General features: G+C 37.3%; 2 protein-coding genes across 3 annotated transcripts in view; both read left to right on the plus strand.

Annotated features, from left to right (window-relative positions):
* Nucleotides 1–20025, plus strand: part of prkg1a (protein kinase cGMP-dependent 1a) — a 143089-nt gene that overhangs the window by 13385 nt on the left and 109679 nt on the right. The gene's annotated exons all lie outside the window — the stretch shown is intronic.
* nkx1.2la (NK1 transcription factor related 2-like,a) lies at nt 517–3428 on the plus strand. The gene is made up of 2 exons (XM_065296049.2): nt 517–1514; nt 2311–3428. Exons 1-2 carry the CDS (start codon nt 1289–1291, stop codon nt 2910–2912), a joined length of 828 nt encoding a protein of 275 aa, XP_065152121.1. The 5' UTR covers nt 517–1288; the 3' UTR covers nt 2913–3428.

The following is a 20025-nucleotide window of genomic DNA, read 5'->3' on the forward strand; positions in this document are numbered from 1 at the left end:
CGTACTGACAGTGCACTTGTCTTTTTGATCTACGGTGGTCCTCATAAAGTATTCGTAGATTTACCCTATGCCTAAATGCATGGATTTTATTGCAACAGATTATCAAAAAGTGGGTCTCCTGGAATTTTAAGCACAAAGTGCACTTTTATAGTTCTTTTTCACATTTAATTTAACTAAAAACTTGTGATTTTGATCATTTTGTTAGGCTACCTAATACAATGACATTAATACTATTCAAAGTGTCCAAATACTTATTGTTTTACAAAAATTGTAAGCCGACACTTTTTTGAGTCCGAACTTGCAGATAAGGCCTTTTAGTTTTGAGGTTATATTTTATTACACCTTTTCCGATAATATTTTCTTTCTGCGTCTGTTTGATCTCTTTTTTATTTCTATGCAAGCAGTTAAGTGAACAAAATAAGTAGCATTAAATCACTGGCTATAGAGTCAGACAATAACAGTAGGACTTTTTATCAGTGTTGGACACACTTGTATTGATCCATCTCCGGGCGATTGATGCCACAAAGTGAATGTGAAAATACTGACTTGTGCCATTGACTGAAGTTAACACACTGAAGTAACCCATAGATTGCCAAAAAATTGTATTGTTCACAAATTGCAATTTGTGCTCTTGCTGGTGAAGTGGACAGCTTAATGTACAGAGAGATGCAATTAAAAATGTTAAACTATGTGCAGCCAAAAAAAATTGATTTGTTACCTGTATGTTTAACTTAACTAAAATTCAAACAAATTGCAAAACAGCTTTCTTAAATGCACTAAAATAAAAGTATTTAAAATTAAGGGTTTACCATCTAAAAAAGAAAACATTAATTCTTTATTTTTTCTTTAATTTTCTGTGCTCTAAACCTAACAAGGATTCATATATTATAAACTACAACCAATTCCTTAAAAAAATGGCTTTTTCTAACATATATACTGCAAAAAGCATTAAATAACATTTATTTTAATGAGAGCATGCTAAAGATTTGATGCAACAGTGCTGTTCTTTTATGCCATTTGTCAGCATGGGAACTTTTGTTTTGTTGGTCCATTCGTATTGATTAAAATAATCGCAGGTTTAAATACTGAACCCTCTCAGCCAATCAAGAGAGGTCCTGTTAAACGCTTGTGTTCGCGCGTCTCCTTTAATGGATCTGTTAAAGAGCTGGAGCGCAGCGCACCTTCATCCACTGACATCTGAGCGCATCGCATCCGTCGACAAGCTGTTTTCACTTCACGTGTCTGCTTAACAAGACATTAATATCAGAAATACTTCTAGACTTTGGACATGCTTGAATATAAAGAGTCAGGAATGAAAACGACATCAAGTCACAGGATTTCTTTTTCAATTATTGACATACTGGATCCCCAAAAGTTCACAAGTAGAAAGACAGAAGCCTTATTGGAGACAAAACGAGCATCTTCTTTGGAAAACACAGAATGTGGAAGTTTGGAGGAACATGTCGCAAGCAAAGAAAGTCCTGGACACGGAGAATCTCTTCACATAAATACAGGTGAGAATTTCCACATTGTTACTGTAAAATGCGTAAAAATGTATATATGTTTGTGTTGTTCCCAGTAAGTGTTTTATTTTAGCCTTATGTTATAATGCAAAGGAAAAAAGATTTCTTCGAAACATATCTATAGTGTCATATTGTGTCATTAGACGATAGGATTTGACCTTTCCCTCATTTCCAACACTGCGTTTTCTTTAAGCAGGAGCAGCGGCTGAGTAAGTGATTGCCATTGGGACAGTCAGGGCAGATAATTGTTTAAATCGTCCCATTGAGAATGCCTGCGCTCACTTTGATCGATATCCCATTACTGGATGCTGCATATCTCCCTCCAGCAGCTTGCGCCTCCAAACTTCAAACCCCTGCCATGTCTGATCCCAAATATCGTTCGATTAAAACTTCCCTTTAAATAGATGACATTTATCGATTTGCCGACAAATATGAAACTCCATTAGTGCGTCTTGGCTAGATAGCAGAGCTGGATTTAACTAAGACTTCTTTCCGCAACATGACATTTGAGGCGATTTGTGATTTAGAAATTGTTTGGGGATTATGGTCTATTCAACCCCAGTGTCTCCTTTAAATCCACAGATAGACAGACGGACAGTTACAACCTTTCTCTCATTCATTTCATTGCCAGCAACTAGCTAGATTTTACCCAAACCTTTCTTCGCCCTATAACTTGATAAAGTAGAGCTATTTGTTGACTAAACTTTATTATTTTATACTTTTCATGTAGTGCTGTGGTTGTTATAAATGCAAAAATGGCTAAATTCACTTTTTTATTTATTGACAGGAGACCATTCAACTGAAGAGCATCAAAGATGTGTTAGGCTGCATCCTCCAGATCCAAACACTGAGTCTGACTCAGTGACTGCTCTCGAAAGCTCGGGGTGTTCGTCTTGTGAAGATCCAAATGAAGCATGCGAAGACAAAGTCAATCCAGCATCGGATGATCTGGCACGCCAGAGACGCCAGCGTCGATCCGATCATCACAGTTGCGCGAAACCGCGCCGCGCCAGAACCGCGTTCACGTACGAGCAGCTGGTGGCCCTGGAAAACAAATTCCGCGTTACGCGTTATTTATCCGTGTGTGAGCGACTGAACCTCGCATTGTCCCTGAGCCTGACCGAAACACAAGTCAAGATTTGGTTCCAGAACCGAAGAACCAAATGGAAAAAGCAGAACCCTGGTGCTGAGAGCTCACTGCAAGCCGGAACGAACTCTCTGGCCAGCATCAGCCCAACCTGTGGATCCACATCAGCGCTTCACCCTCCGTTCAGCACCGGGAATGTTATCTTTCATTCTGCTGTACCGCTTGCGCCCTCCGGTGCGCTCTTGCATCCGTTTTTGACCGATAGCTTTTTGCAGCCTGCATTTTTTACTCCACATTTATGAAGTGAAACGAATGGCCGTAAACTACCTGTAAATGTGCATTTATAAAGCGGAATTTTATAAATGTGGATTTATAAAGCTTGTTTTATAATGTTTATCGGGGCGGATTTGGGTTTAAATTTTAATATTGCAGCTTTAATATTATTTAATAGACTATTATATTATTTAAACGACTGTTTGTTTTTATCGACAGTTTAGAGAACCACAAGAAATTATTTATTTCAAAGATCTGTTTACATATCTGTGTGAAATATAGAATAAACAACTCTTGTAGATGTATATGTATATACGTAATTAAATTGTGCCAGCAAATAGAATACTGTAAATAAGTAGCTTTACATTTTTTTAAAGAATGCATTGAAAGACATTGGTGTGCATTTTGGTATGTATAAACATTTTAACGAGGTCATTACTTTTAATAAAATCACACTGAAATACATTTTTAAGTGCTTTTTTTAATCGAAATAAACGTTTATTTTTTCGTTGTACCAGTGCGTAATTCAGGAGTTAGAGACCTATTCGCGCTGATTGGTTGGATTACATGACCATGTTCCCTAGTTAAATAAACTTCATTGAAAACAACATGTTTTTTTCTTTAACCAAAAGAGTGATTTTTTTCTGAAACTTCCTAAAATGCACTTTTCGCAGTTGCGCATTGACAATGGCAATTTATTGTTTGTCATTTTATGTAATTCTGTGTTGAAAATTAGTTTGTTGTAATTTTACTTTTTTTTTTAAACATTTTACTTTTTATTTAGATTCCATTGGCAATTCACATATGTGACCCTGCCTGTAAAACCCCAGCTAAATTCATTTTTTTGCGATTTACTCCATAAAATAATCCAATGTAAAAATATCTTGCTATCTTTAATATTGACTTAGTAAGATCATGTCAAAAACTGAAATCAAACCTTGATGCTCCTAATCTCATTATTAGATTATGAGACTTCAGACCACATCTGTGGTATGCAAATAATAGTAATACGGTAAATGCTTTGACCAGCTGCAGACATTGTGATGTTTGACTCTCATCATAAACACTAGATGGCGTCATGTAGAAATAAAAACTAATATAAACGTTTGTAGTTCTTTACAAAAGTTATGCTCCTAAAAATAATCACAGTAGTAATTATGTAATAAAATCAGCAAGCATATGTATAAAATGTGCCTCAATAAACATCAGTTGTAAAGAAGTGCATGTATTTCCATCTAGGCTACCTATAGTGTCAAGGGCATTTATTATTGCCCTTTATAGTTTTTCGGGGTTTATTCAAACACAAGAAAGTAAGACAGGTTGTTTAAATCAATCAGGCAACATGATTTACAGCATTAAAGTGTCTGAGATCAAGAGGGCCTGGGAAATATTGATCTGAATGTCACTGCAGGCAGCTGTGGTCTAAGCAAAAACACAAGATGACCACTAGAGGACATTGTTGACTCAGATGAGACAAGAGTTGCTTTGACATTATAATAAGCGCTGCATGGTCTCAAAATTTGCTCTAGATTATATTAAGTTTATTGTTTGTGACAATAATGTGTTTATTAATAATCAACTCATCAATCAGCAAAAAACTTTTGATCCTTTATTGATTCCTGAGAGGAGTTTTGGTCTATAATGTGTGCTTGCATTAGACACGTAAAGTTCTCAGATGCATTTAAATTAATTAGAAAATAACTAAAACTAAAGTCTCATAATGAAGAGTTTAAGAGCATCAAAGTTTGATTTTATTCATTGACATGATCAGTCAATATTAAAGATATCAATGTTATATTTTCACAGAATGATCTTTACATTATGTACAATGATTTTATGTGGAAAACAATAAAATTGCATTGGTCACATATATACATACTACAACGTCTTTTCAATGTTCATGTGTTGCGGGAGCGTGATATTAGGTGGGAGTTTGTGCATTTGTGTAGGAGTATTGAATCCAGCCCTTATGGCCTGTTTGTGTTTCTGAACAACAGTCTGTCCAGTCTGTCATTTCATCAGCCTGTTCTCCAACTCAGGAGAAATATTAGTATGTCATTTCATTTACTTTTATTTGTTTTAATACTTAACCTAAATACAAATAATTTGATTCATTGCTGTTAAATACCTTTATGCTGACTGGTCAGTGCTGTGGTTATGTTCAAAATTTATCAGGGTCCCTCATTCCTTTTTGCTTACTCGTGCCAAGTTAAACATGATTCAGTTAACACAGAGTGCAACTGGCACTGCTGTTAAATTTTTTTCAGTGAGGTTCTCAACACAAGAACTTTCCCATTTAGTTTCTCCCCGTACACACAACACAAGTGATTGCTAAGAGATGTGGCACCAAGTGACCAAGAGTAATTGCTACAGAGACTTGAATGATGCTCAGTTATCACCAGATTATCAAAACCAAATTGTATTTTTTTGCCACTAATCTGTTTGGGATTAATACAGTTATTATTTCTCTAGTTTGATGGTGCTAGTACAGCTGAAATTTTCACACTTCACATCTTTTTTTGTCAAGAGGAGTAACGTGACCCAGCAAGCAAAATAGCCTTTATTTCCCTGTCTAGGTCAGGGGTTTTCAAACAAGGGTCTGGGGTCCCCCAGGGGACCTCCAGAAGGTTCAAGTGCAGTGGTCTTCACTATTTTTTCATGAGATTCACACTGATAGGTCAGAGTCAATAGGAGAGCCGCCTTTAGAGCAAAGTATCAAAAGTTACATCCAGTCATAAATAGCATGTCTGCTTGTCAATCTATTGCAATGCAATAAATACAAATCATTCTTTATCATTACCAGTCAAATTTGTAACTGAGACAAGATGATTTCCCTTAATGACAAAACAGGATTTTAATGCTACGCATTCTTATAATGTGCGTATGCAGTGCCCCCCGAACCACTAGGTGGCCAAAAATTGTTTCATTTATTGATTAGTTACTTCTTACATTAAAGGTGCAGTGTGTAAAATTTAGAAGAATCTAATGACAGAAATGCAATATTATATACACAACTATCAGTGGTGTATAAAGACCTTACATAATGTACTGTTATGTGTTTGTTACCTAAGAATGAGCTGTTTTTATTTACATACACCATGGTCCCCTTACATGGAAATCACCATTTTACGCTCCCATGTTTCTACAGTAGGCCTAAACGGACAAACTGCTCTACAGAGCGTGTTTTGTCACTACTGTATTTTGTCTTAAACAACAAGAAGTTTGTCCTGTCGCAGCTAGAGCAGCTTCTCTATGCATTTCAGAAAACGGTGGACTGAGTCGTTGGTTGCAATTTACAATCTCACTGCTAGATGCCACTAAAATCTACACAATGGACCTTTAAAGAATCATTTATTTTGCTTTGTATCTCTCTACCTTTTTATACCCCTTTATCCTGGGGTTCGTTGCTGCAGTACAAATAAATTTGAATTAAAAATGTTTTTATACATTCAACTTTACCTTAAAGTAACCAATTATATTTTTGTTATACATAAAATTGTTAATTGTTATATATATATATTTGGTAGGGTTCCCTCGCAAAAGGTTCAGCAAATTGGGGGTCCTTGGCATCAAAGTTTGTAAACCCCTGTTCTAGGATAACTATAGACCAAATTATATAGTCTAGCAAAAAGTAACCCACTTCTAGCAAAAATAAACTTTAGTTGGTGGTTGTTTTTACCCAATTTTACCCAAAGATTTATGAGATTTATGATCATGTAAGCAAAGTCAACAGTGATTGCAAGGGGTTTGGTTTTATTTATTTTTGAGCTATGGTTAGATGTCTATAAAATTTTCACTGACAGCCCAAATATTTTCTTGTTTTAGCCTAGAACGCTGTGTATGGATGGCTATATATGAGATGTCTTAACCCAAAATTGATTGCTGAGAAGTAAACAATATATTGACTAATAAGGGCAGAAGAATGTTAGAAAGATGCCGGGGTAGCACTATACTGTGTGTGTATGCGTGTGCTCGGACCAGCTGGGAAAACAGTGAAGTGTTTTGGTCAAGGAATAGCACATGAATCGTGTGCAATGGGATTCCAGTCTTCCCATTCCACTCCCATTGTTTCATGGAATGCTGGCATACGTGTGGCCTAATGTGTGACTGTGCATTCATGCACACTGATCTGAAGCTAAGCCCTCCAATAGCTATTTTCCCTAAAATGCAAGTTCATTCCATTGCATTTGCGAAGGATTTTTAAACACTCATCTTTAGCCCTTGAATGCAATAACTTCAAATGGAGGCTCTAACACAAACAAGTGCTGGCAGAAACGAGCCAGTGACTCTCAGGAGGAGATCTCATATATAAAATTATGCCTTTATTTTGGTCCTCTGTCCTAGGGCAATGTTTACTCTCATGTCTGTCTCTCTGATCTAGTGATCTTCTTCGTGTGAACTCTCGTGGTGAAAGATTACACTAGTCTGACACTGTGGGGAGCAGTAATGAGACCATTACAAACAAAATATGAAAGTCTGTTCTCTCTGGCTGTGTACCAAAACCTAGCGGACTGCCTTGCTGTCTGCAGCCTGTATACCTTCTAAGGAAGCATGCATGCTAACAGAAACATGTGAACAAACACACGGTGCCTAAGTGCACATGAGATTTGACTTATAATTGATTTATAAAGTCCCTTTAAGGCAAAACTGTCAGTACAGTATACGGTTGCTCTTGTATGCTTGAAAGGGAAAAGACCAAACAATTTTAAATGGTTTGCCAAGGTTACATTCCAGTAATATATTTAGAAACAGCATCTAAAAGCAATGCAATGCTGCTTTTGCACAAAAGAATGAGGAAGGTATTAGCCTTTGTGTCATTTAATGCCTAATGTTTTTATATTATGTCCTCTTGTAATTATTAAATACTTTGATGCTTTACATTGATGATGCATCTTGTCTTTATATCTCCTGAATTGTTTTACGTTAATGAACCACGTTAATGAGATTAACCAGTGTGAGGGCCAGAAGTTTGTGAAATAGGTTGGTAGTGTTTAGGAAAAAATAGAATCAAATAAATAATAACACTGGGTCTCATTCACTAAGCATGTGTATGTATGCACAAATTTGTACAGACGTTTTAACTAACAAATCACGATTCAACAAAATCTATTTTAAATGTATGCAAAAAAAATTGAACAACTTAGACCACACGTACGCAATAATCACGAACAAGGAAGAAATATATAAAATATGTAACGCAGATATAAATATATTATAGTTTTTTTTTCTTGTTCATGATTATTGCGTACGTGTGGTCTAAGTTGTTCTAACATTATTGCAAACATTTTGAAGAAATGTTAGTATAACATTTTTTGTTTATTCATGATTTGTTAGTTAAAATGTCCGAACACATATTTCACGAACAAATATGTGGATGCTTAGTGAATGAGACCTACTGTCTTCTTCATTTAATAAATTAAATATAATTAATAATTTTAAAGCTACAGATGTGATTTTCCTTTTATCTTCTGTTGTTTGATTAACATAATGACACAAACATGAACAGATCCTTTGAGGGTACTGCCACTTTAAGACCGGATAAGCACTGATCCATATACTACTGATATCTTGATTTCTTTCTGAACAGTTTGCATTTACTTTAAGACATAACTTGAAAATACTTGCTAAGACTGTGGATAATTTTGCATGTATGTGTCCTGTCAAGCGGATAGAGATTCTATGTTTGCGTGCTTTTTGAAACATGCGTCTCTGTGCGTGTCTATTTATGTGTGTGCGCACAGAAAACAGTTCATTTTAACATCTTCTTGTGCTCAAATTGTTTAAAATGGCTTGAATGTTAACATTTGCTAAGTTTAGAAACACATGCAAAGGATAAAATAGTTATTTATTTCTGAATGATGCATATTTACATTTAGCAGACGCTTTTATTCAAAGCGACTTACAAAGATGAGGAAACAATCAAGTGATTTGTCATCATCATGATGACATAAGGCGGCAATAATACAAGAGGTGTTTATACCAAGTTACAAGTTTTCAAAAATTTGAAACAATACCTGTTGAGAGAGAAAGAGAGTTAGTGTTTTTTTTGTTTGTTTGTTTTTAGATAAATGGGGTGTGCGTACAGTCAGTATAATTTTGACAAGTATATTTGGAAAATATGGGTTTTTAGTTGTTTTTTGAATGTATGGAGAGCTGTGGCTTATTGAAAGAACTCTTGAAAGAAAACAATTCCAGCAGCAGGGAGTAGTGAAGGAAAATTAGCAAAATATTATTAAAGAGATCATTATAATTTATGAGTAATTTCTCATGTTATCCACAAAAATATTTTGCGTCTCTTCTGACTGGGTGGGCCAGCCATCAATCTGAGTGGGCCAGTGCCACCCTGGCCCTTATGTAGCCTCGCCACTGAGATGAACTGATCCTGCTTTAGATATTTTAGGCTTAAATAATTCTCTATCATGTCTGGTTGATGCAGATCTTACTGTTCTGATCCTGCAGTGGCTCTTTGAATGAACCTTGATTGAAAATCTCTTCTCTTCCCATCAAACTGGCATCACGCTGAGAATCACATCACTTGATTGGCCGCGTTACGAATCGTGCCGCTGCTAAATGTTGCTGCTGAGAACAAGAGTACAAAACGTGTTTTTTGTAAGTACAGTTCACAGTCATTTGTGTTTCTTTAAGTGCTTTGAATCCTGAGCGATTTGCATTTAATCTTTTATTTAAATTTAACAACTAGACCCATACAGTAAACGATGCTTGCCGGGGCAAAATTTGCCGCCATGTTGCTACACTAAATAATGCAGCATTTTTGTCAAATCAACATAATTTGTTAAGTTGAAGTAACGTAAAAAAATAAGTTAAACCATTTCAACTTGTTTTTATAAGGTTGAATTGACTTCCAAAACCAAATAGTTTAAAGTTTTTTTTAGGATATTCTAGGAAGTTGCTAGGATGTTGAATTGTGGTTGCTATGGATTTCTGTACAGTTTCTAGTTGGTTGTTTACACCTCCAAGCCATATGATTAAAGGTTTGATTTATGATTATTTGTAATACGCAGCATAGGAAGAGTTGCGCACGCAAGTGGTCACATTCCCAGCCTTAAGCATTAGTAATCGTACCATTTGTCTAGGTTTCATGGTGAGTAATACTGCATTGCTTAAAAAAGGAAAATGTTTGGAAATGGTTTTATACGTTTGTTTGATTAATGGAGCTCTCTTTGGGAAGCATGAAATCCTGTGCGTTATCTGTGGGGACATGTCATGTTTCCATGGACCTCGTTCTGCATCACACTTTAAAGGAACCACAAAAGGTCTTGATTTACTTATTATCGGATATGTTTTAGTTTGGATGTTTAAAGCATGCATTTTATAGGGCAGAAAATATAAACCGTCGGACCTGAGGACAATTCTGTTCTTTGACAAAAAACATTTTATGAGTTTACCGGCAGGCAATCTATTTTAATCATGACCTAATGCTCATGGTTTGTCCGTGCACAGATGCATAGTGCTTTATTAGCTGTGTCTAAAAGCAGAAAAAAATTGCTTTGCAAGCTGTATATGTACAGAGGAAGTCATCGAGGCACAAGTTTATTCAATATTTGCATTGCATCCTTCCTGTTCAGACGACTTAATCTGGTGTGCTTTTAAAGGCAGTATAGTTGTGTCCTTTCCTGCCAATGATATCCCACAATCCTGGACCTGTGATTTAGGATTTGGCATATCTTTGACCACCTAAACTGTCAGAAAAAACTGTCCAGCTATCACTGGAGTCGTTTTAAAGAGCTGAACAATATTTCTTGTTGGAATGACGCGTGTGCATTTTTTTAAACTTATTATAAAATTTATTATAAGTTTTATGCTGCTGAATGATCTCAGCTTCAGCGCTGATAGTGACGAGCTCCCTGATCTCTGATTCAGTCCAGTTTGCAGACATTTCTCGTCATGAATGTTAATCTGCATGTAAATCCCTTGTTTTAAAGAGCTGAACGATAACTTCTTTTTGCAATGACTTTCACGTCCTCACTACACCACACCATTTTCGGCATTGTTTTTGCATCTTGTTCCCACAGAATACTTTCCGTGTATCTTACAGTAATGTTACTAGGTCCTCTTTCCGGGAGCGATCCCAGAACATTTACGCAACGTGTTTGTGTTAACACTTAAGCCTGTTTGCCAATTTTACAGATATTTTCTGGGACCAAAGCTCTGTGTGAAGGAGGTTCCCCAATTTTCCCATGAACCACTCAAGCTGAAACTTCCGCTTATGCGCGCCGTCCGCATGACGTCATTTTCGTCATCAAGGACAGTGCGCGTACAGTCCGCGTACAACAGCACATGCACGTGAAACTGTGAAAATAAAAAAAAATCTTTCTTATCTTTTTATAACCTTAAGAATTATTTTGCACTTTACAAAGAACCTTTTGTGAAACAGAAAGGTTATTTGGATGTTAAAAGTTCTTTATGGAACCATAAAATGTTTATTAACTAGTATTATACACATTCAATACATATTATATCCACATTTACATCATTCTTTTATCGACGCTCTCGTTCTCTATTTACTTTTATTGTCCTCTGAGCATGTTCAGCAGGTGTTGAGCCTTTGGAATGTGTGACCAGAAGGAGCAGTAGATCTTGAGGCTGTACTAGATCAAACTTACCATAGGTCAGAGGTCACAGGGCCCTCCTGAGCACTAAAGCACCTTAGGCACAGCTCAACTCTCATAGACGTGGAACAGAGCGTGTTTACTCGGGGTCAAAACACAGCACTGGGGCTCAGTTAAGCAATGAAAGCAGATATGTTAAAACTATATTCATGACGTGACATTAATGAGATCTGTACTGGGATTATTTAACTTGGGGTTTAGCCACGTTTGTTGTGTTTAGGGTAAACATGAAGAAAGTCCAGATCACATGGGCTTAGGCTCACATGAGCTCAAAGTTTAAGGCTTGTGTCATGTTGTGATTTATTGGAGCTCGTGTAAAGGTCCACATCTTTGTTTAGCAATATGAGGATATTTAAGGGAAATTGTATTTTGGGGGGACAGCTGACAGCGGATGACCGGCGACTCACACGCGGACTCTCCCTAACAAAACTGAATCATGCCTGACATACCGGCCTGAGGCATTCACACACACATTTACTTACCTAAGTGCGGGCATGTTGTTTTTTGTGTAGTACTTTAATAATGAAAGACTAAGCTTAACCCTAATTTACATTTTCTACATGTTAGATTTGTTAAACTAAAAAAATGAAAGAAAAACTGTGTTTTAGACTTGGATATCTTCTGTAATTAACTTTAACTTAGATTTAAAAAAAGATTATGATCTCTATTTTCAAGTAAGGCAGATGTGTTGTTAGATCTACTTGGAAGAATTTGGTCCCCAAACAAAGCGAACCCACCCACAGATACTTTAACACATACACCCCCCCCAATCATGGCAGAATCTGTTGTTTCCCAGAAGGGGTGGATCCTAAACTTAAGGCATCATATGGATTATCATTTGGCCAGGTTGAGACTTGATTAGTGCTGGGAAGCTGTCATTGCAATAAATAGTGCAGGTACTAAAATTTTAAGGGGTCAGAGTAAACCCATAAGTAATCCCAGATTGACTAATCGGGAATCTTTAAACAAATCTTTTTTTTTATCTAAGTCATAGATATAACAATAAATGACCATTATTGTCTATTGCAAGAGTAACAAAAATCTATTTGATGAAAAACTCATCTGTTTATTGGAAAAAAAGTTAGTTTAATATGAATATGATGTTTTGATAAGTAAAACTACATTTTGAAAGTCCTTTATATATTTGCTCTTTTATGACACAAAGTAGATAATTTGACATGATCACAGTAATAAAATTAAGGATTTAATTTAATCTGTTTCCCCTGCATACTTGATAAATCTTGCTTGTGTGTTGTATATTGTATTTCCATTTTTTCAACCCAATTCTCAATACCCACCATGAATAATATTAAAATACCATATGGTAGGACTTATGGCAAAAATCATAATTGCTTGGGTTACTGTATTTGCATTGAATTGTAAATAATATATTTGAAAAATACAATGAATTGCAAGGCTGCAGAGAACAGTGCACTACTGCACACCTATACTGTATAGCAGCGGTGGCTCGTGACTGCTCATCCGAGGGGCGCTAATTCAAAAAAAGTGTTCGGAGTGTCATGTGTGTGGTTCCTTTTTTCAAAATATGTGTTCTGTGCGTCGAGTGATCCTATGTGCATCACGTGTTTTGTCAAAATAAGTGCCTGCTGAACACGCACAAAACTGTTTATGATAAAAGAGACACTCACGTTCACAAAATACACACAAGACAATCCCTTAACAGTAAACTCGGATTACGCGTGAGATTATGCGAGTATCTGGCAAACTTATAAGCGTCTCTTTTAACATAAACCTTTTAGACGCGTCTGCAGCAGCAGGCACTTATTTTGACAAAACACGTGATGCACACATGATCTCTCGAGGCACAGAACACAGAAAATTGTTTAAACATTAAGAAGTGCTCTTTTGTATGTCTATGACATTAATTAGGCATCGTTTAAAGCAGGGGTAGGCAACGTCGGTTCTGGAGTGCTGATGTCCTGCAGATTTTAGCTCCAACCCTGATAAAACCTTACCTACCTGTAGTTTTCAGGTGACCTCTTAGACATTCCCTTCTGAAACTTAATCATGGTTTTACTACAGTTAAAACAACAAAAAAAAAAAAACATGGTTACTGTAGTAAAACTATGGTAACCACAAAATAACCATGGTTTTGTCATCCATGGTTTTCAAAAAGCATAGTTAAACCATGGTTAGTGTAGTAAAACCATGGTTTTGCTGATAGTAATCAATACACCAAAAACCATGGTTACTACACTTTTACCACAATAAAACCATGGTTAATTTTCATAAGGGTTGATTAGCTTGTTCAGGTGTGCTTGATTAGAGCTGGAGCTAAATTCTGCAGGACATCGGCACTCCAGGACCCCTGGTTTAAAAGATTAGATCTGAAAGTGCTCAGCTGCACACAAGTTTATTTGCGATTTATAGATTTCACATCTGAAAAAAAAGTGGTACGCTTGTTTTATGTGCGTACGTTCGTTTTATGAATCACACATACGCATTTTTAAATAAATGATCGTAAGATCAATGTAGGATGGTTTCTACGCTGCTTTTTATAAATGAGGCCTCTGGTCATACAGTATTTACATAAATAGTGATGTAAACATCTCCACAGAATCACACACACTGCTGCGGTTTGAGTTCAACTCTCAACTCTGTGTAGGGACCCTGTTCAGAACATTTATGGTTAAGAAAATAACATCTGATTCCTAAACTAACTTGTCTAAATTTAACTTCTTCCAAGAATATATGGATTGAGAAATCTGCTTTGGGCCAGTTTGCCTAGATCCCATATGAATAAGTATATTTTTAAACACATTTTGACAGCCTTAACATTGATTCATAGCAGATCATGAAGCTGTAGATGTTTTATATAAATGTTTTAAACAAAAATCAGCCTAGATCTCTCACGTTTGCTGTCTTTTGGGTATTTAAGCATTAAACTAATGTTTGTGAATGTTTGTGGTCCAGGCATGAATGGTACCTCAAACTTTTGCATGTTTACACTCTCATAAATAAATGTACAAGAGTTATTCAAGAGAGATGACATAGAAAAAAACATTTCAGTGGAAGGTTCTTATAAGATCCATTTCTTTCTTAACTTTTTATGGTTCGTAGAACCTTTTGCTACAGGTATACAAAAAATTAGATCAGCACAGTTTGCTTCAACTGCTGCACAACTTAAAGGGATAGTTCACTTCTGTCATTATTTACTCACATCATTTTGTTGTTACAAACCTGTATGAGTTTTTATTTTGATGAACACATGGGGCCCTATTTTAACGATCTGAAACGCAAGTGCGAAGCTCAGTGTGCAAGTGACTTTGTGGGCAGATCTTGGGCGCTGTTGCTATTTTCCCGGCGGGAGAAATAACTCTTGCGCCAGGCGCAAATCAATAAGGGGTTGGTCTGAAGTAGGTTCATTATTCATAGTTGTGGTTTGGGCGTAACGTCAAATAAACCAATCAGAACGCTATCCAACATTCCCTTTAAACGCAAGGGCGCAAGTTCCATGGCGTGTTGCTATTATTATGACGGATTTACCAGGCGCACGCCAGGAGCGGTTCACAACCGAGGAGACCGACGTTCTTGTAAGAGCAGTCAAAGACAGAGAAGTTGTTTTGTATGGGGATAGGAGAAACCCGCCCAAATCAGCGTAGGTTAAACAGGCGTGAGAGAAAATAGCCACAATTGTCTCATCAGCTGGCATCCCCATCGTTGCACCAAGCGCTACAATGATGTCAGGAGACGGGGGAATCCCAAGCTTGCCAGCATAAATCGGGCACGCCGTGTAACGGGAGGTGGATCTGCATCTACACAGATCTGCGTCCACCCTCACCGCTGAAAGGGTTTGGGGGCTTTGAAATCGGACCCAAAAAAATGCAAGCAAGGTCCAACCCCAAATTACACTTACAAATCAAGTTCATATACATTAAGGTTTCTTATGAAAACATTTTAATTATTATTTACATAAAATAAACGTAATACGGCCACACAACAAACTTATGAAAATATTTTAATCGTTATTTGCATGAGAATTTTTTAACGCAGCCACACAATAAATAAAAACTATCACCACAATGCTCACCACCATGATTTTTTTTGTAACAATTTATGATTTGCAAAAATAACTGTTGCATCTGTGTAGATTAGATTAGCAAAGTGTGTGCGCGTTGTGCACGCTATACATTATGGTCAAGCATGCGCCCTTAAAATAGCATAATGAACCACGCGCAACGCGCCACTGACTTTAGACTAGTTTTTTTTGGTCAGTGGCGCAGTTGTTTTTTGAAACTGCAAAATAGAATCAGGGATGGTTTGCGCCGGAGCACGCCTCCTTTTTTGCGGTGAACCGCCCAGGGAGCGCAAGTTCATTCCCTAGTTTGCCAACAAGCGTCTGTGGAGGGAAAAACCCGCTGTGTGCCGGTGCAAAATACGAATGATACATGCATCACTGACAAAGTCAATTGCGCTGGGTGCAAGATAGGGCCCATGATGGTAAGCAAACAGTTGATTGTAACCATTGATTTATTGATTTCCATAGTAGGAAAAACAAATACGATGGAATTCAATGGGTACCGTCAACTGTGTGCTTACCATCATTTATCAAAATGTCTTCTTTTGTGTTCATCAAAAAAAAAGAAAAAACTCATACAAGTTTGTAACAGCATGAATGTGATTAAATAATGACAGAAATTTCATTTTGGGGTGAACTAACCCCTAGAATAAACAAATGATTACTACAGTACATATTACATGCTCCTGTATAGCTCAGAGCATTGCGTTAACAATGGGTTCCAACCATAGACTGTAAAAAATATGGACGTAGTGTCCGTGACGTCACCCATAGGTTTGTGAAGAGCTTTTTTGAAGCTTAAAGTAGGCGGTGCCTGCCATCACCATCTTGGCCACGTGTCACCGTGCATCACTCGTGGATAACCGAAATTAGCTATAAAGACCAAAAACATTTTTGTACCAGGCTGTAAACTATTATTATATCGGAATTGACTCCTTTTGGAGCCAGTCGATGAATTGCAGTTTAAGTCACTTCCGTATTGGCTTCATCAGACAGATCAGAAGGTTGCCCCTCTTTTTCAACCATAGACTGTAAAAAATATGGACGTCGTGTCTGTGACATCACCCATAGGTTTGTGAAGAGCTTTTTTGAAGCCAATAGTTGGCGGGCCCGGGCCGTCGCCATCTCTGCTTCACGTCACTGTGCATCACTTGCGGATAAGTGAAAATGGGTAAAGATGCGGGACGTTGGTGAAACTGAGGTTGCTGGTTGCTTGTGGTGTGAGCGGCATAAAAGCAGAACCGGAGCGATCAATCTGGCCTTTGGATAAAAACACGCTCTGCGCTCCGACTATGCTCTGCTTATGCCCTGCTCCTCGCTCACTCCCCGCTACGCTCTGCTCACATGCCCTGATAGACCAAAAATACTTTTTGTACCAGGCTGTAAACACATTTAAAGTTGGGCATTTTAACATGAGGGTCTAAAGGGATTGACTTAATGAATTGAAGTTTAAGTCACTTCCGTATTGGCTTCATCAGACAGATTGGAAGGTTGCCCCTCGGTTTCATCCCAAGGAACACACATGATGAGTCCTTATTTTTTTGGATAAATGCATCTGCCAAATTTATAAAGGTAAATTTAATGTTAAGTGTTAGCAGTGCAAAAGATCATGAGTTTGAACTAGAGGTCTTCTCGAGTCCAAAGAAATGTATCTGATCACATTTTACCCAAACCCAATGTGCATAAATAATTTTTTGAAAGAAAGACCTGACACGAGACGCCTGAAAATAGTTTGGGTCTTTTCCGGTCAGTTTGGCACATGTGAAACTTTTAGACCTGAACCCACTTGGGTCAGACCCCCGGTTTACTTAGATCAGATTTTCTGATTGAAAGATCAGAATAATTAAATGATATATCTTGTAGTTCTAGCAAACAATTTCTATTGAAGATTAAGTGTCTGTTAAGAAATTACACACAAGAAGGTGTACCGTTATTTCGAGTGCTTCCTTTGGTTTGTGTGTTTGTGATGAAAACCAGGTCTAATTCTTGTCTATTGCAGCGCCTGTACAATGTGTCCTCAAAAAAACCCGAACGTTTAACTTTCATGTGTTTTTCCACTCCTAAAAAACACAGCAGCTTATGCTCTCTGACAGCTTCTCCACCTCGTCTGCTAACTAAGACATCTGCCGGTTGACCTTTCTCCAACAGTTTTTCCTGCTTGAAAGACACACATGCACATACAGTATACACACACGTTACCCTAAACACTGGAGCGCACACACACAGGAAGGGGCAGCGATGTAGACAGATACGCTGTTTTCCACTGTAGAGACAATTAGATCAGGTTTTCAGAGGAAAGATTGGGTCTGTACTCTTGCAATCTCTCTGTACTCTTGCTGTGGCTCTGTTGCTGAGGTATTGAGATCTGTCTGCTGTCTTTAGCCTTATGACAAAAAAAGGATTTCTCCGTTCGTGATCTTAACCAGCTGCACCATTTAAGGCCTGTTACGCTTCATTCATGCACGTGTATACATACATACCATCACTACGCAAATACAGCATACTTGCACTTGAGCAGAAATACACTGCCAGTGTCAACGCAACACTGTCTGTCTGTCTGTCCATCCATCTATAGTATTGTATATGTCCTCTCTCTCTCTCTCTCTCTCTCTCTCTCTCTCTCTCTCTCTCTCTCTCTCTCTCTCTCTCTCTCTCTCTCTCTCTCTCTCTCTCTCTCTCTCTCTCTCTCTCTCTCTCTCTCGTCCCCTGCTCGCTGTCCCTGCTTGTCTGCCTGTCTGTTTGTCTGTCTGTCTTTTAATCCATCTAACTACCTTCCCATCATCCTATCTGTTCACTTTGTCTCTCTCTCTTCTTCTGACTCTTTATTTGATTGTCTAGGTATCTGTCTGTCTGTCTGTCTATCTATCCATTAGTATAGCCAAAATCATACATATAGCAATGTCTATTATTAGACAATCCAGTCAAACCAGAACTTTCACAGAACGTACTTTATGTTTGCGTTTAATTATTTTCTCTCTTATTTAGTTAAAGGTGCCATATAATAAAAATTGTATTTATTTAGTAATAGATGAATAATAAGAGTACGTGGTAATAGCATAGCATGAGCCTCAAACACATTTTTTACTTCTTATTTTGTAAACCTTTTGCATGCAAAAGACCGCTGGACAACAGGCCAATCTCAACAAAACACACAGCACGAGCAGTTTTTTTTACAAGTGCGCATGAGCGAGCACCTGGGACAAAAATACAGAATGATTGTGTTTTACCGCTCATTTGCATGACGCTTTAAACGTTTTGAGGGTTTCCAGCAGAAAATTTGATAGTTAAGGTGGTTTGTGGCCGGGGGGCGTTGCAATCAAAGGGGTGGGGGGTACGCGTCATGATGAAAATGAAAATATTTTTATTTAAAACACTCAAAACTTAATTTTGAAAAAACTATGACAGAAAATGAACACATACTAGATTATTAATGTTTTTAACATATACCTCTAATGAAAATAGCTGTGTGATGAAGTGAAACTAAATGGTTAATAAACATAAACTGAAGCAGATTTGTAGAACGTCTAGCGAATGATGATAGATAGCGCGAAGATTGTAAAAACTGATTATTTCCCATTATTAATGACATTATCTTAAAGGAGTGTAACTACTGTAGCATGTAAATAATGCACATAAATAACGTGAGGAAGAGCGCTCAACAATTATATCGAATCAACAGGCACGTGCAACCTAGCTAGCAGGTTGCTCAAACAACAAAATCACCAGCTAATTTACTTTAAATTTGCATGAACTATAGACTAATACAATAACAGGCTTAAATAACCCCAAAACATAAGTCCACTTACAGTTCTCACACACTTGACGACCTTTTGTGCAGCGAATTATAATTTTTTTTGGACGACCTAGTTAAGGCGGTAGGGTTTCCCAACTTAGGCGGGCTGCCTGAACTGCAAAGTGCGCTCAGTTGAATCTACTGATGGGTTTATGCAGCCCGGGTAAAGTCAACACATCTAACTCAGAACTGCGAGAAAACGCGCCCGCGGTGGTTTAAATAGACATTGCAGAGATGAGAGATAAGTAAAACAGGAGAACTTCTAGCCTACATCAACATCAAAACATTTTAGATGAGAATAAAGGTAGACATCAGGTGCACAGTTAAGGAAAACTTGATAGAAGATGAGAAACGTGTAAAGGATACAAATATGTATATTGCCATACCACCCATCTAATTACAATATGCTATCTGGATAACTTTTTGTATATGCATTTATTTTTATGCCTAGAATTAGTCAAGGGGGTTGTGAATGATTATTTGGTTCATAACTTCCTATTCTGGTTTCATCAATTGTGCATAATGACATGTGAGTTTATTTAATATTTTTCATTAATCCAGTTATTTTCGAAAAATGGGATTGCACTGCAGGCTGATTTAAGGTGTGCCCTAAATTTTCTGCTTGAGCTCCTTAAAATTTTAATCGGTTGCTACAGTGCTCCTAATAACAAAAAAGTTTG

The sequence above is a fragment of the Paramisgurnus dabryanus genome, chromosome 20 (assembly GCF_030506205.2).
Source record: "Paramisgurnus dabryanus chromosome 20, PD_genome_1.1, whole genome shotgun sequence".
In the NCBI taxonomy this organism is placed as follows: domain Eukaryota; kingdom Metazoa; phylum Chordata; class Actinopteri; order Cypriniformes; family Cobitidae; genus Paramisgurnus; species Paramisgurnus dabryanus.

What these genes read in the sequence shown, in the direction of transcription:
- nkx1.2la (XM_065296049.2), top strand. Translation starts at nt 1,289, where the DNA reads ATGCTTGAATATAAAGAGTCAGGAATGAAAACGACATCAAGTCACAGG. An exon ending in ATCTCTTCACATAAATACAG is followed by an intron (nt 1,515 to 2,310) that starts GTGAGAATTTCC and finishes ATTTATTGACAG; the next exon opens with GAGACCATTCAACTGAAGAG.